The sequence below is a fragment of the Ceratotherium simum genome, chromosome 24, assembly GCF_057802395.1.
Source record: "Ceratotherium simum simum isolate JZ-2026a chromosome 24, ASM5780239v1, whole genome shotgun sequence".
Taxonomy (NCBI): domain Eukaryota; kingdom Metazoa; phylum Chordata; class Mammalia; order Perissodactyla; family Rhinocerotidae; genus Ceratotherium; species Ceratotherium simum.
This window is the reverse complement of record NC_141923.1, coordinates 23,763,296-23,779,751: the sequence shown is the minus strand read 5'-3', so window position 1 is coordinate 23,779,751 and position 16,456 is coordinate 23,763,296. Positions and strand designations below refer to the sequence as shown.

At 36.3% G+C, this 16,456-nt stretch overlaps 1 protein-coding gene across 2 annotated transcripts in view; it reads right to left on the bottom strand.

Moving 5' to 3' along the window:
* The window catches only part of DIO2 (iodothyronine deiodinase 2), a 105,629-nt gene that overhangs the window by 65,854 nt on the left and 23,319 nt on the right, over positions 1-16,456 (bottom strand). The window contains exon 2 of one of the 2 annotated variants that reach the window (XM_087448104.1): positions 15,737-15,833. The exons of the other annotated variant lie outside the window; for it this stretch is intronic. Coding sequence (XP_087304230.1) covers positions 15,737-15,824 — 88 coding nt within the window. The 5' untranslated portion in view covers positions 15,825-15,833. The remainder of the gene's footprint in view (positions 1-15,736; positions 15,834-16,456) is intronic. 2 annotated transcript variants of the gene reach the window in all.

The following is a 16,456-nucleotide window of genomic DNA, read 5'->3' as shown; positions in this document are numbered from 1 at the left end:
AATAATATTTCATTGTATGTCATCATTTTTAAATGTCGTATAAATGGTCATTACATCAGAGCCATCAGGCCACACATCCTCGGCCAACTAGCTGATAACTTGTATAGTACCATGAGCAAGTTGGCCAGAATCATGTGTAAGCGATGTACATGATCATGTCCATAATATTATTTAAGGGAACTTAAGATTGTTCCCTGTGCCCTCAAATGTTTCCCTTCCTCACTTCTGACAAATTATTTAAAATTCTACACAGGCTATTTCTAAACTCAAATGTTCCTGAAAAAGAGTAACTTATTAAGATGACAACATCTTAGAATGGTTTAAATGTACTGCTTTCTTTTGTGACAGGAGACACCTTAAGAGGAAGGGAAAGGAAACATTTCTTCTGTTTCTAGTACATTGTAGGGGTGTGTCACTTAAAGCTCATATCAGCTCCATAAAGTAGGAGTGATAATCCTCCTCTGCAATATGAGGAAACAGACTCAAACAGGTTCAGCAACTGGGACCAGATGAACAACTTGTATGTGGGAAATTGGATTTTACTTTCAGGTTCACTGCTTTTCTACTGCACCGTGCTGCCTACTAGGAAGAGATGCATTTCACTGAAGAAGAAGGAAAAGAAAGAGAATACCGGGGAACAACTGTATCAACTTCCTAATTTGGTCCAAAGCTAGCCTAGATTGTCAATTCAACTGATCGATTTCACTAGAAGTTGTTCTTAATCACGAAATGACTGATGTGAAACACATCAAAACTAACTTAAACATTTAGTCCATATTGAACTTCCCCAATCAAGAAAAGATCTCCTGGGAAAAAAAGAAAGTGCCTAATTGGTTCATTTGGGAAAGTCCTCTGCTTCTAGCCATTAGGCCCGCAGTGGCTCCTGTGGATTGCTTTTTTCCTGTGAACGAGCTTTTAAAAAATGCCAAGCAAACATTTGGTAAGTCATTTCATTGTTGGAAATCCTTGCTTTTAGGAATTTCTTCCTTACACATTAACAAAATTCTTCTTGCCTGTCTTTAAGAATATTTCTCAGAGTAGAGGGAGATTAACTGACCACTATCCTTCAAATACCAGAAGATTCTCAATAAGCTTTCTTTCCCCAGGTGAAATAATTCTAATATCTTTCAACCTATCTCCTAAATTAATCAGAGTTTTCTTTAACTTTAATAAGAAATGTCGAGACTCAGAAAGTGACAATTCATCTGAGGCTATTCAGTAACAGCTATGATCCATAATTGCCAAGTGTGTCTGCTAATATCAAGCCTAAACATGAAAGAGGTTTTATTAGTTTAGTGCACATTAAACTGAAATAACCTAAACTGATATTTATTAAAACATGGGGAGCCAGCCCTGGTGGTCTAGTGGTTAAGATTCAGTGCTCTCACCACTGTGGCCCAGGTTTGTTTCCTGGTCGTGGAACCACACTACCTGCCTATCAGTTGTCATACTGTGGTGGTGGCTCACACAGAGAACTATACTAACAACTAGAAGACACAACTATGCGCGGAAGCTTTAAAAAAAAGCAAACAAAAAAAAAACATGGGAACACATAGCTACATTGCCCGGATTTTAAAACATATCCTACCACAGTGTTTTAATTTTGTAGATTGAATTGTGTAGAGATAGACAGATGTAGGAAGAGGTAGAGGTAAAAATTGAAAGAGAAATGGAGATCATGAAATTACATTATTCAGACTATTTCTGGAGAAAATATAAATCACAGCTGCTAAAATTACCATAAATAATTACCATGAGAAATATTCATATGCCACTTTATTGCATTTTGGAGGTTACCTCATTTTTTAAACAGCTTTATTGATATTTAATTTAAATACCATAAAGTTCACTTGTTTAAAGCATACAATTCAATGGATTTTAGTATATTTGCAGAGTTGTACAACCATCACCATCATCTTATTTTAAAACATTTTCATCACTCCATACAAAAAACTTCATAGCCATCAGCAGTCACACCCATCTCCTTCCAAATTCCGTCTCCCATCCATAGGCAACTAGGAAACTACTTTCTGTTTCTGTAGATTAGTTTATTCAGAGCATTTCATACAAACAGAATCATAAAATAGGTGATGTTTTGTGACTGGCTTCTTTTACTTAGCATACCGTTTTTGAGGTTCATTGATGTTGTAGCATGTAGCAATACTTCGTTCCTTTTTATTATGGAATAATATTCCATTGTATGGCTATGCTACATTTTGCTTTTCCATTCCTCAGTTGGTAGGTATTGGGTTGTTTCCCCTTTTACGGCTATTATGAATAATGCTGCTGTGAACATTTGTATACATGTTTCTGTGTGAACATATCTTTTCATTTCCCTTGGGTAGATTTCTAGGACTGGAATTGATGAGTCATGTGGCTACTCTATGCTTAACCTTTGAGGAACTGCTAAACTGTCTTCCACAGTAGCTGTAACTTTTATAATCCCACCAGCAATGTATAAGAATTCCAATTTCTCACATCTTCACTAACAACTGTTATTATCTCTCTTTTTTATTATAGCCATTCAGTGGGTGTAAAGTGGTATCTCATTGTGGTTTTCATTTGCTGATGACTAATAATGTTGACATCTTTTCATATGCTTACTCGACATTCCTATATCTTCTTTGGAGAACTGCCTGTTCAAATCCTTTGCCTATTTTAAAATTAGGTTGCTTATCTTATTAAGCTGTAAGAGAGAATTCTTTATATATTCTATATTTAAATACCTTATCAGATTTGCAAACAGTTTTTCCACTCTGTGAATTGTCTTTTCGCTTTCTTGATGGTGTCCTTTGAAGCACAAGTCTTTAATTTTCATGAAGTACAACTTACCGATATTTTCTTTTATTCCTTATGCTTTGATGTCATTCCTACAAAATCATTGTCTAACCCAAGATCACAGAGATTTACTCTTGTTTTCTTCAAAGAGCTTTTTAGTTTTAAGTCTTACATTAAGTCTATAATCTACTTCAAGTTCATTTTTGTGGATGGTATTAGGTAGCAGTCCAAATCCATTCTTATGCATATGAATATCCAGTTGTCCCAACACCATTTGTTGAAAAGACTGTTGTTTCTTCTATTAAATTGAGTTGGCCCCTTTGTCAAAAATCCATTGACCCAAAATTCTAGGGTTTATTTCTTGATTCTTAATTCTATTCCATTGATCTACATATTTATCCTTCTGCCAGTACCACATTGTCTTGATAACTGTAGCTTTGTAGTAGGTTTTGAAATTGGAAAGTGTGAGTCTTCCAACTTTGTTTTTCTTTTTTTTTTTTTTAAAGATTTTATTTATTTATTTATTTTCCCCCCAAAGCCCCAGTAGGTAGTTGTATGTCTCAGCTGCACATCCTTCTAGTTGCTGTATGTGGGACACGGCCTCAGCGTGGCCGGAGAAGCGGTGCATCTGTGCGCGCCCGGGATCTGAACCCGGGCCGCCAGCAGCGGAGCGCGCGCACGCAACCGCTAAGCCACGGGGCTGGCCCCCAACTTTGTTTTTCTTTTTCAAGATTATTTTGGCTTTCTGGTCCCCTTGCATTTCCATATGAATCAGCTTTTAGGATCAGCTTGTCAATTTCTCCAAAAAAGCCAGCTGGGATTTTGATAGGTATTGCATTGAATCTTTAGGAGGTTAACTCTTTAATACCTTTCATTAGGTACAAACTATCATGATTAATTATGCAATAAATGGCTATCTAATTGTTGCAAATTTGATAAAAATTTTAAAATATGGTTGTACTTTATAAGCAGTTAGTTGGCAGCAATAACAAACGCATGTTAGGTAGAAAGCAATCAATTGTGAAACACTGAGGGATAGAAGGCAATAAAACCTGAGATTTTTAAAAATGTATTAATCTATAGGCTCAGGACTTAGGGCCTACAAAAATATTAAAGATATAAAAAAATCCCTTGGCTCCAAATTATGAAAAGAAAACAGAAAAATTTAAATTCATAGATGTTCAATTTAATGTCTACAAAACATAATTGTATGTCAACTAGTCAATTGCAGCTTAACTCTTGAAATGGTTATATGTCAATATAACAACACAACTCATAAGAATATGAGTTTATACATGACAAATTAAAATTACAAAACTAATTTCAAAAAACGTTATAGCAAAGATTTTTCTTATTTGATAAAATAATTGATAGTGTTTGTGATAATTCTAATTATAATACATCAAAAATTGCTGAGGTAAGACCTGAAAAAAAATCAGAATACATGTTGTCATTCAAGGTTTTAAAAAAGCCCTGGAATCAACAGTAAAGGAATCACATAACTTCTCAACTCTGCAGAATGAAGTAAAGTCTTTTATGGATTTCTTTGAAATGTAAACAAATCACATGATTATCTCTGTTGTGGTCGGTTACTCTATAATATAGAAGTCAAGCAATATCAGATCATAAAATAATCTAAGAAAAACCACTTCTCTCTTTGACCTAGTTTCAAAGCATTTTCCCTTGGCTTTGAAGATAAATAAGAATGCTTGTTAAAGTACTGCATCAGGCCATCCACTCTTAGTAATGGGCCCTATTAATTATCATCTGGTCCTTGTTCAAGTAATTTTTCAATTCTACTTGGAAAAAAATGCTCTATTGTATAAGCCTTCTAATTTCTCTTTTATTTACTAAATGATTGTATATTGGTTGCTCAGGGGATCTCTAGTTATGGTTCACCTTTGATTATCCCTTTTAATAGGAACGGAAACTTTAAAGATATTCCCTCTGCTAAACAACTATTACAAATTGAGAAACTTGAAAGTGTCTTCCTTATAATCCCCTTAGTTATTCCATAAATGTTTAAATACTGGAATGACCATTTTCTTCAAAGATATTTCTACAAAACAGCCATTATTCTCCATTATATTTCTCAAGCACTACCATGTTTGTACGTAAGCAAGATTTATAGAAGGTAAATTTTTGCCCAGTAACAGCTAAATGAAAAATGTTAGCCATGATCCTTAGTTCTATTAAGACAGAAAATATTGGCAAGGAGACCGTGATTATTTCCTTTGCAACTTGGTTGGCATTTCCTAGCTCCAGAGGCACTAGAAATTTGAAGCTGACTGAGGAGAATGAGTAACTTCATGTTCTTCGTCCAATAAATGGTTCAGTAGTCCTTCCTTAGTTCCTGATCTATACCTTAAGTTGATATGCTAATTGAATAATAAAAATTTTAAGATAATACATTTGCAAATGTAGCATATCCTTACTGCTATTTTGTGATGTATATAATTAGTTTTGGAAATGTTCAATTTACCAGTATCTAAAGGGTTGTGCCAAAAGGGTTGTGCAAGTTCTTTATCCTCTTGGTAGTTTAAGAATGAATTTTTTTTTTTTTTTTTGAGGAAGACTAGCCCTGAGCTGACATCTGATGCCAATCCTCCTCTTTTTGCTGAGCAAAAAGATGTTGGCCGTGGGCTAACATCCGTGCCCATCTTCCTCCACTTTATATGGGACGCCACCACAGTGTGGCTTGACAAACGGTGCGTCGGTGCGCGCCCAGGATCTGGGCCTGCAGACCCTGGGCTGCTGCAGCAGAACACACGCACTTAAACACTGCGCCACCGGGCCAGCCTCTAGAATGATAATTTTTAAAAATTGAGTTTCATACATAGGCAGTCAATACTAACTACTACTATGAATATCTGAATCTTGTGTAAATCTACCAGATTATTCATAATTAAAATAATTAGAATACCTGAAGACTTCATTGACTATTACAATTACTTTCTTATGAAAGAGGATAAATAAACATTTATCAAAGTGCATCTTTATTTTGCTATATTGTAGACTAATGATCTTCTTCAAAATATTTAGCCAGGAGGAATATTATTTCATTAAAACTAAAAAAAAAAAAAAATGATCTTAACTTTAATAGGGAATGCTGATGTCTATGGGATTCTTTCAACCTGCTGCCATCTCACCACTGTTATTTGTCTTTGTGGGTCTTTCACAACTTCCTGAGGAAAGGGTTTATGGATGAGAACACCTAAGTTTTCGAGAAGTTATATAAATTGACTGATGTCACACTGCAAACAATGACAGAATCTTAATTCAAGTTCAAGTGGATCTAACTCAAAAATTATGTGGATCTTTTCCCATCATACCATTATACTATGCTTTTCTGTAAAGCCAGTAACCATTATTGCTGTTATTACTACCACCATCACTGTGATCTTGCCTTCTGATCTCTTGAACTATACATCTAAACCCTCACATCAAAGGAGTATGCATGTTCTAGGGCAATGTAAGGTAGAATTGGGGGTCTGGGAGATCAGAGCCTAACTTGACAGTGACTTCAAATCTGAATATTAAAAAGGCTATGGAGGAAGCCTGTTCTGCATAACAGAAGCCTCTGAGAACCATGGATGTTAGAGTAAAAGAGACGGGGAAAGGCAGAGTGTGACCCAGATGTTCGCAAAGGCACCAGCTCTGTGCTATCTCTGTTAGGGATACCTCTGTGTCTCAATAGTTCTTCTAAAGAATCCATCTATACCTAAGCATTCACAAGCAGTGCAGATTTTACTGAAGATTTTGTTGGCAAGATGGAGGAAGAGATTTAAACTGCACATCCCTCCAAAACCTTTAAATGCTTCCATTAGATATTTCTTTTCTTTTCCAAAACTCTACCAGAATTTCTCTTCCGCTTCTCTTTCGCCTCATGCTGCCCAACCTTGTTGACTCTTTTCTCTTTCCTCTCGAATTTTCTCAGGATCTTCAAATACTTTTCCCCTTTAGCATGCTGAAAATGTCAGCTCTGCCTCAGGACTACCCCTAAATTGCACCTCAAGCCCCATGACACTCAGGAAAATAAAGGCCTTTTAACTTATATCACCCACCCTCCATAGGAGGCAATGAGATGTAGTATTCTTAAAAATAAGCTAGGCTGTCCAGAATCACTATCCATGAAAGTTATGTGGACTGACGCTGTTGTCTATATATACCATACCTGTCTGCATGTTAATTCTGGCTGTCCTTACCTCAATCTGGCTCTCATCTTCACTTACTCCAATCCTTGAATCTTGGGTTTGACTTGGACCAAAAATCAGAATGCGCTCTGCTTCCAAAGAAGTTTATCAATAACCATCAGCATAGCCCCTTTTATTTAGCTTTCTATGCACTTGGCAGTGTGGTGAGTACTTTACAAACAAGCACATTTAAACCTCCCAACAAGTCTATGAAGTAGATATTACTTTTCACATCTGCCCCTTTGCCTTTCCCTTGTCATGAAAAAAAGACTTTCATCTTGGTGCTTACACTTCGGTGGGAAAGAAACAGTGTGCTCACTCGGCAACCAGGAATGTGTTGCTGAAGAGCAGGGGATAGGTAGGTAACAATTATTCAGTACTGACCTTGATCTCACAGCTAAATGGTTTAATGAGATAAAGAAAGTATTCCATATTTAAATTTAATTCACTGAGGTTCTGTAGTGCTTAATAACTTCTCAAATGGTGTCACCTGCATAATCTTTTCTAATCTTCATAGCAACCCTGAGAAGCAAATATTGTTATGACCCCATTTTCATAGACCAGAAAAGGAGACTCACAGATGTTGAGAAACCTACACAAAAATCTGCTAGCAAATGGCAGATGCGAGAACTGTCTTCATCATCTCCAGACTTCAGGTACTTTGAACAATACCATGACTATATATATATATATGCATATAATCTATATATGCATATAGTAGTACGTGTGAATATGTGTGTGTGATTGCATGTCTCTCAAAGAAATGACAACTGGCTTACAAGGCTGAACTATTTAATACAGAGACTAACAACAGCTCAACAGTTCCCCCTCCAAAGAAGTAAAAAGCACCGGTACAGTGAATTGATTCAGAAACTTATAATCATAAAATTAAAAATCTACTTTAATTCATCATTTAAATCTCGTATTTTCATCTGTAAACCAGAAGTAGTTATTATGGGATTTTGTGTTACTTCAAAAATAGAATTTTATTTCGATTTGTATATGGATGAGTATTGAGAGTGGGGGCACCACAATCTTTTCAGAGCTGAGGGCTTCAAAAATTCTGAATCCAGAGCCAATAATATAGAATACTCCTTCAAGCTATGTGATAATGAAAGGAGAAAAATAGAGTGATATCTAGAAGAGAAAAATGTAAGTGAAGAACAATCAGAATGGGTAGGAAAACTGAAATCAAGACCACATACATATATGACATATATTACCAAATGAATACAAACTACAAAGTATAGATCACGTTTCAAATACAAAAGAACTTATGAGAAGTGAGATGATCACAATCATAACAATAGTTAACATTTCTTTAACACACATAATACAATACATACAATTGCCAAGAACTTTATATGCATCATCTTGTTTAATCTTCACATCGACTCCACAACTTATTATTATCATCTGCATTTTGTAGATAAGAAACTAAAACTTGGAGAAGTTATGCAAGAGCCCAAAATCACTAAGCTTGTGAGTGGTTTTAGTCATGGATTTCCAAGGTGTAGCCACCAGCAGCAGCATTCTCTCCAGAGAAAGGGGAAGGTGGAGAGTGGGTGGAAGGATAAAACATGGAGCTGCCAATACACATGAATTTAAAAAACAAAGAAATTAGAGTAATTTCAAACTAAAAAGTTGAAAAAATTGGAGCAATTCATGGTAGCTCAGACATTAAAAATTGAGAAAGTTCTGTAGCAACAGGGGCTTAATAAAAAGAATAAAATTGACTCTGTGAAGTAGATAAAATGTATAATTTAACAAATGTGTTTAAGCTGGTTCTTCCTGTGGAGCAGCTATGTGATGGGGGAAGAGAAGAGCAGTGGAGGGGAGAGAGGAGGAGGGGAAATAATGGCTGAAAAGAAATCAAAGAGACTCATCCTAAGAGTAACGCAAGGAATTCTCACTGAGAGCAGTAAAGAGAGAAGAGGAAAAAGTTTAGATGTCATAAAAATCTAAGACATTTGGACAAGTATTTGAGTTAATTGCTTGAGGTAAGGTTTGGAAAATGATTCCCTAGCTAATCTCTTCTTAGAAAGAATAGAAGAACATTAAGTCATTTAATCGCAATCATTACAAGAGAGGTTTATATAAAATTCCCTGTTGCTCAGAGCCTCATCTTAACTCTTCCAATTCACATCATCCTTTTTGATGCCAGAGTATTGAAGCCAAGAACTGTGCACTCATGAATAAATGGTAAACATGCTGTGGTGGGTTTGTTTTCCCTTACTCAGGGTTTTCTGTGGGGTGTATATGGTAGGAGTAACATCATGCATAGCCAATTGTATTCAGTTCATCAGCTGATTATAGACATCCCTCCCAGGAAAGCTTCCATCCCTGATACGCTCAACTCTATTACCCAACCCTGAGGCACAATGAAAGATTCGTGAGGACAATGACAGTACAGAGGTGTCAAATGAGAAATACCCAGTAGAAGATGAAATTATTATAATTCATTGCTCAATCACAATGTGTTTTATATAATACAGTGTGGCAAGCTGCATACATGATCAAAAACATATCTTTATAAACTACAGCATTTCATACTTTAGTTATCACCTCTACAGATACGGAGAGTATTATCTCATTTAGGCAGAATGCTGATGAGAAGCAGAAGACAGTGATGCCTCTGATTAGTTAGTACACATTTATTCCCACAGCTCATACTTAAAACTTCCATATTTTATTCAGTGAAAAGTTTATTGGGCTCTCACTCAGAGCCTTTTTATTTTTATTTTACATGCAATTCTAAGAAATTTGGTATAGCATATGATTAATCTAAATCCAGATCACAGGCTCTCACATATACTAGCTCCCATGGATTAGTGGGTAAGGGATTTAATCTTTCAAAGCCTCAATTTCCTCACCTATAAAATGGGTATATTTCATAGGATAGGTATGAAGATGTAATCAGCACATTCATGTAAAGTATAAACACAAAGCAAGTGCCCTAGAGTTCAATCACAGATATTTATAGAACCTGGTACCACATTGTGAACCAACTACCTTATCTGAGCCTCAATCAGAGAAATAGCAAGTCTTTCCAATGTCAAAGAAAAATGGGCTATTCTGGAATTACTGAGAGATTGATTATACATTGATCTCCACAGTGGAAGCTTCCTAGGGGATTTGCAATGGTAACTTTAATTTATCTGATTGTCTTTTGTTGCTGGTAATCATATCTCCATATGAATTCAAAATGCATAGCAATCTAAACCTGTCTATCATAAGGGTAAACAGCTTCCTAACCTCACTGCACTGCATTATAGCGAAATGCAACAATCAATGTTCTTAATGATGAACTAAGTCATCAAGAAAGGGTTAAATGTATGTATGTCCTCTAAAGCTCTGACAAAGAAGACAAAGTAAACAGAAATGTTTATAAACATCATTTAAAAAACTAGAATTTTTATTTTTATTTTTATTTTTTTTATTTTATTATTTTTGTGTGTGTGTGAGGAAAATCGGCCCTGAGCTAACATCTGCCAATCCTCCTCCTTTTGCTGAGGAAGACTGGCCGTGGGCTAACATCCATGCCCATCTTCCTCCACTTTATATGGGACGCCGCCACAGCATGGCCTGACAAGCGGTGGGTCGGTGCGCGCCCGGGATCCGAACTGGCGAACCCCAGGCCGCCGCAGCGGAGCGCGCGCACTTAACCACTTGCGCCACCGGGCCGGCCCCCAAAACTAGAATTTTTTTTGTTTGTTTGTTTGTTTATTGCAGTAACATTGGTTTATAACATTGTAAAAATTTCAGGTGTACATCATTGTACTTCTATTTCTGCATAGATTACATTATGTTCACCACCAAAATACTAATTACAACCCATCACCACACACATGTACCGAATTATCCCTTTCACCCTCCTCCCTCCCCCGTTCCCCTCTGGTAACCACATGCACCCCTGTGTTCATTGCAGCGTTATTCACAATAGCCAAGACTTGGAAGCAACCTAAGTGCCCATCAAGGGACGAATGGATAAAGAAGCTGTGGTATATATACGCAATGGAATACTACTCAGCCATAAGAAACGATGAAATCCAGCCATTTGTGACAACGTGGATGGACATTGAGGGTATAATGCAAAGTGAAATAAGTCAGAGGGAGAAGGTCAAATACCATATGATTTCCAAAACTAGAATTTTTAAACAATATTTTTTCAGGAAACTTACAGGCATAAACACTTAGCCAGTCAAGAAAACTCATTCATTCAAAACAGAGCTAATCACAATGCCACCGGATCAGTATAGGACCACTGTCTTCCCACTCACATATAAAGATGTTTTAATGCTTTCTCTTCGGTACAGTCATGTGTCATTTAACGATGGGGATACGTTCTGAGAAATGCGTTGTTAAGTGATTTTGTCATTGTTCAACCATCTTAGAGTGTACTTATACAAACCTACATGGTATAGCCGACTACACACCTAGGCTATATGGTATAGCCTATTGCTACTAGGCTACAAATCTATACAGCATGTTACTGGACTGAATACTGTATGCAGTTATAATACAATGATAAGTATTTGTGGGTCTAAACACATCTAAACATAGAAAAGGTATAAAATATATATATATTTTTTCATACCATATATACATACGGTATAAAAGATAAAAAATGGTACACCTGTATAGGGTACCTACCATGACGGGAGCTTGCAGAACTGGAAGCTGCTCTGGGTGAGTCAGTGAGTGAGTGGTGAGTGAATGTGAAGGCCCAGGACAGGACTGTACACTACTGTAGACTTTATCCACAGTGTACACTTAGGCTACACTAAATTTATAAAAAAAATATTTTTCTTTCTTCAATAATAAATTACCCTTGGCTTACTATAATCTTTTTGCTTTATAAACTTTTAAATTTTTTCAAGCTTTTTGATTCTTTTGTAACAAGACTTAGCTTAAAACACACATTGTACAGTTACATAAAAATATTTTCTTTCTGTATATCCTTATTCTATAAGTTTTTTTCTATTTTAAATTTTTTGGGTTTTTTTTTTTTACTTTTTAAATGTTTTTGTTAAGAACTAAGACACAAACACAATTAGCCTAGGCCTACACAGGGTCAGGATCATCAAGATCACTGTCTTCCTCCTCCACATCTTGTCCCACGGGAAGGTCTTCAGTGGCAATAACACCCATGGAGCTGTCGTCTCCTATGGTGACAATGCCTACTTCTGGAACACCTCCTGAAGGACCTGCCTGAGGCTCTTCTTGAGGAAGTGTCACTCTTTTCAGAAATGCATCCATGGCAGTTTGCTTGGTTTGTTTCTCTCTTTTTTTTTTTTTCATCATAGATTTGCTTGTAAGCAGATAATGCACCATGAACATTCCTCTCTATTAATGAAAACCTTTTGGTGTTGGGGTCCATGTTTTCAAACTTTTTAAGGAGTTTGTTGAGATTTGCAAAAGGTTCTGTTATACCTGTCACTGTGAATTTTCTTGGGGGTTCTTCTTTTTCTTTTCCTGCAGTTTCCTTTTCTCTTGCCTCTTCTTCAGCTGTGTGCTCCTGTTCCAGTTCCCACAACTCCTCATTGGTCAATTCCTCAGGAACCACCTCTAGGCGCTCCTCAATGTCATCCTCATCCACACTTGGGTTAAAGTTGTTTGCCATCTCAACCACAGCCTTGTTGATTTTTGCAACCTCCTCATCCTTGGCAAATCTTTTGAAGTCATGAATGAACCTCTTGAGTGTCTTCTTCCAGATGCCATTCATACACTTCTTGGTGACATCACCCCAAGCCCAGGCAAGGTTCATAGATGTTGTAATCCTTCCAGAATTGCATCAGTGCCCTCTCAGTGTCTTCCTCAGTTGCAGCAATGACTGGACAAATGTCCTCTTCAGGTTGTAGACCTTAAAAGCTGCTATAACTCCTTGATCCACTGATTGGATCAAAGAGGTGATGTTTGGAGCGAGAAACAACACTTTGATATTGGAATGAAGATCACCAATAAAAGGAGGATGTCCAGGAACATTATCAACAATAAGCAAAATCTTGAAAAGTATGGTATTCTCCAAACAGTACTTCTCCATTTCACTTACAAAGCAACTCAGGAGGGCATCTTGGAAGAGGAGCTGAGTCACCCATGTTTTCTTATTGCTCTTGTAATACACTAGCAGCGTGTGCTTGAAGGTCCTGGGGTTCTTACTGTGCTAGATCACAAAGGGTTTCAATCTGTAGCCTGTAACATTGCCCCCAAGCAAAACTGTCATCCTGTCCTTAAAAGCTTTGAAGTCTGGCAGTGACTTGGCCTCCTTATGGATGAAAGTCCTTTTAGACATCTGTTTCCAAAATAGGGAGGTTTCATCCATATTGAATATTTTCTCTGGTGACTAATTTTCCTCCACAATCAGCTTATCTAGAGTTTTCAAAAATTCTTCAGCTGCCTTCACATCGGCACTCACAGACTCACCACTCACTTTCACATTATGTAATGAATAATGATTCTTGATTCATTTAAACCACGCAGAGCTATCAGTAAATTCAACATCGTAGTTGGGTCCAGACTTTTCTTTCAATGTTACAAACATATTTTTGCTTCAGCCATGATCATCATGGTCCTGAGAGGGATATACTTTTGTATATGGTCTTCAATCCAGGTCATTAGAAGTTTCTCTCTGTCTGATATAGGTCCTTCTTGAATTTCTGTTAGTCTTATTGCCTTCAATGAAGCAGATCCTTTAACTGCTTCCGTCACTTTGTTCTTGTTCTTCAAGATTGTAGCTATGGTGGAATGTGACATGGCGAGCAATAACCATCATTGATTTCCCACCTTTGTAGTCTTAATCACAGTTAATTTCACTTCCAGGTCAATCATTCAATGTGGCCTCTTACTGGCAACACTAGCAATGGATTTTGGATGCTTAGGGGCCATGAGGAACAAAACAACACGAGATTAAATCAAGCACAAGAAAAAATGATACAATCAAAAGACGCAGTAAACAAGAGATGTTTGAGGCTGCTGCCAGTATAACATGGCATACTGTTTTGCAGTAAACTTTTTTTTATAAGTAGAAAGTACACTATAAAATAATAATAAAAAGTATAGTATAGTAAATACACAAACCAGTAAGATAGTCATTTATTATCATTTTCAAGTATTATGCACTGTACATAGGGTATATGCTATACTTTTATATGACTGGCAGAGCAGTAGGTTTGTTTACACCAGTACCACCACAAACACATGAGTAATGCTTTGCACTAGGACGTTACTAAGGCTATGATGTCACTAGGCGATAGGAACTTTTTAGCTTCATTATAATCTTATGGGACCACTGTCCTATATGTAGTCCATCATTGACAGAAACATCGTTATGTGGCACATGACTATACTTGGATCCAAAACTATCAAGGTAAGTTTTTCAGGTGGAAAAAGTGAGTTACCTAAACATTTGCCCTTTCATGACCTTTGCTTACCGTACTAAGTTGTTTATCTTTTCTTATTGATTTGTAGGAGCTCTTGACAAAGCTCTCTAAGGATATTGCTTCTGAGTTGCAAATACATTTCCACACTTTACCCTTTGTTTTATGGTTAATTTTTGCCAGAGGTCTTAAATTTTAGCATAATCAAATGAGACATATTTTTCTTTTATGATCCCTGAGCTGTTATCATGTGAAGAAAGCCTTTTTCCAATCCAAGATCATTAAAATAGCCTCCTATACTTTCTCTTACCTGCTCTGCAGCTTCAGTTTCACATTTATGTCATTAATCCAATTGTAGCTTATGTTTGTACATTATGCAAGGCAAATAAATTTCCAATAAACATCTTTTCTGAAAATATAATTCTTAGCCTCTCAATCTATGTAGATAAAAGCATGGATTTTTACACTATGCCTGGGAAAAATAAATGTAACATATTTTTCATGTTACCCTAAGTTATCAAACATTCATATCTGTTAAAATAAGTAAACATTTTGGTTTTGTAATAAGCAGAAAAAGAGAACACAGAACGCCTAAAATGTGCCACTGTCCTGGCTACACTATAAATGCCATTTCATTTAATCCTTGAGATTTAGAGAGGATAATAACTTACCCTCATAGTCACGTAGCTGATAAAGTGGAGCAATGTTTCAAAACCAGCTTGTTCACATATTCTTTCTACACAGAGACACAGACGTCTTACCACTTATCTAAGGGATGCATGATTATAGTATTTAGTGTTAATATTATTTTTTTCCCAAATGCTAAGTAGCTCATTTAATGCTTTGAATAATAGTTACTATTATCATTATGTTGTATCTAAGTATAAAAACCAAGGGAAAATGGTAATATAAATGGACATCTATTTCTGGGTAAGATGAGAGCTAGAAAATGTATTATCCTCTTTTTCCTAATTCTGCTTTCTGAATTTCTAGACTGGAACTTAGTAAAGAGATGACATGATAATCCACAAAAGTTCTAGGCAATTGGGGAATTTTAGACTTCTGGGTATAGCTCCCAACCTCCAGACACTCATCAAAAATGATTAAGGACGTAGATATGAACTGCTTTGCAAAGTAAAATCAGAGCATAAAGTCCATGCTTTTCATTGCTTTCATATATAGCCCAACAGAAATATTTATGTTAATGTTACGCATACTAATTTTCCTATTATTACCATAGCAATACAAAAAGCTTATAGCACTTTACTGCATGAAAAACGTCACCACATACATTACGATGATTGATTTCCACAATCACCATGTAAGAGGAAAGCAGGGCGAGCATTATTTCCCCTCTTTCTACAAGGTGACAGAAGCTGCACCACTTACCTAGATCCCACGGCAGCGAAATGAATGAACGAATGAGTAAGTGCAACAGTTTAGCCCCTGCCATGCCTAATTCAGTTTTTCCCGTCATGCTGTACTCCTTTTAAAAGAAAAGCAAAGCAAAGAAAAACCCAGCTTTTATTTTTAAATGCAATGAAAATCTAATAAAATAGAGTTTTAAAATGATTTAGTTTATTAACATCTGCCCTTAGACCCACCCTGCTATAAAAAGAGATGTTGTAATCTCTGTTCCTAGAGCTATTTGAGAATTCAGTAGGTCAGGTATCTGTCCTGGAGTATTGAAAAAATAACAGGTAGACCAGAAAGTCTGCTGGATTCCAGTCTAAGCCAATAATTAATATTCCTAAAGGATTTACAATCACTTTCATATCTTCTTGGGAAAAAAGTTCAATTCCTCAAACACTAATACACTTACTATGTGCAGTGCATTCTGAGGGGTACAGTAGGCCCTTCTTATCTGCATGGGATACATTCAAGACCCCCAGTAGATGCCCAAAACTGCAGATAGTACCAAATTCTATATATACTATGTTTTTTCCTATACATACACACCTATGATAAAGTTTAATTCATAAATTAGGCACAGTAAGAGATTAACAATAACTAATAAAATAAAACAATTATAACAATAAACTGTAATAAAAGTTACTATAGATCTTAGTAACCTCAGTATATGGTTTTTTTTCTTTCCTTATTAAGTTG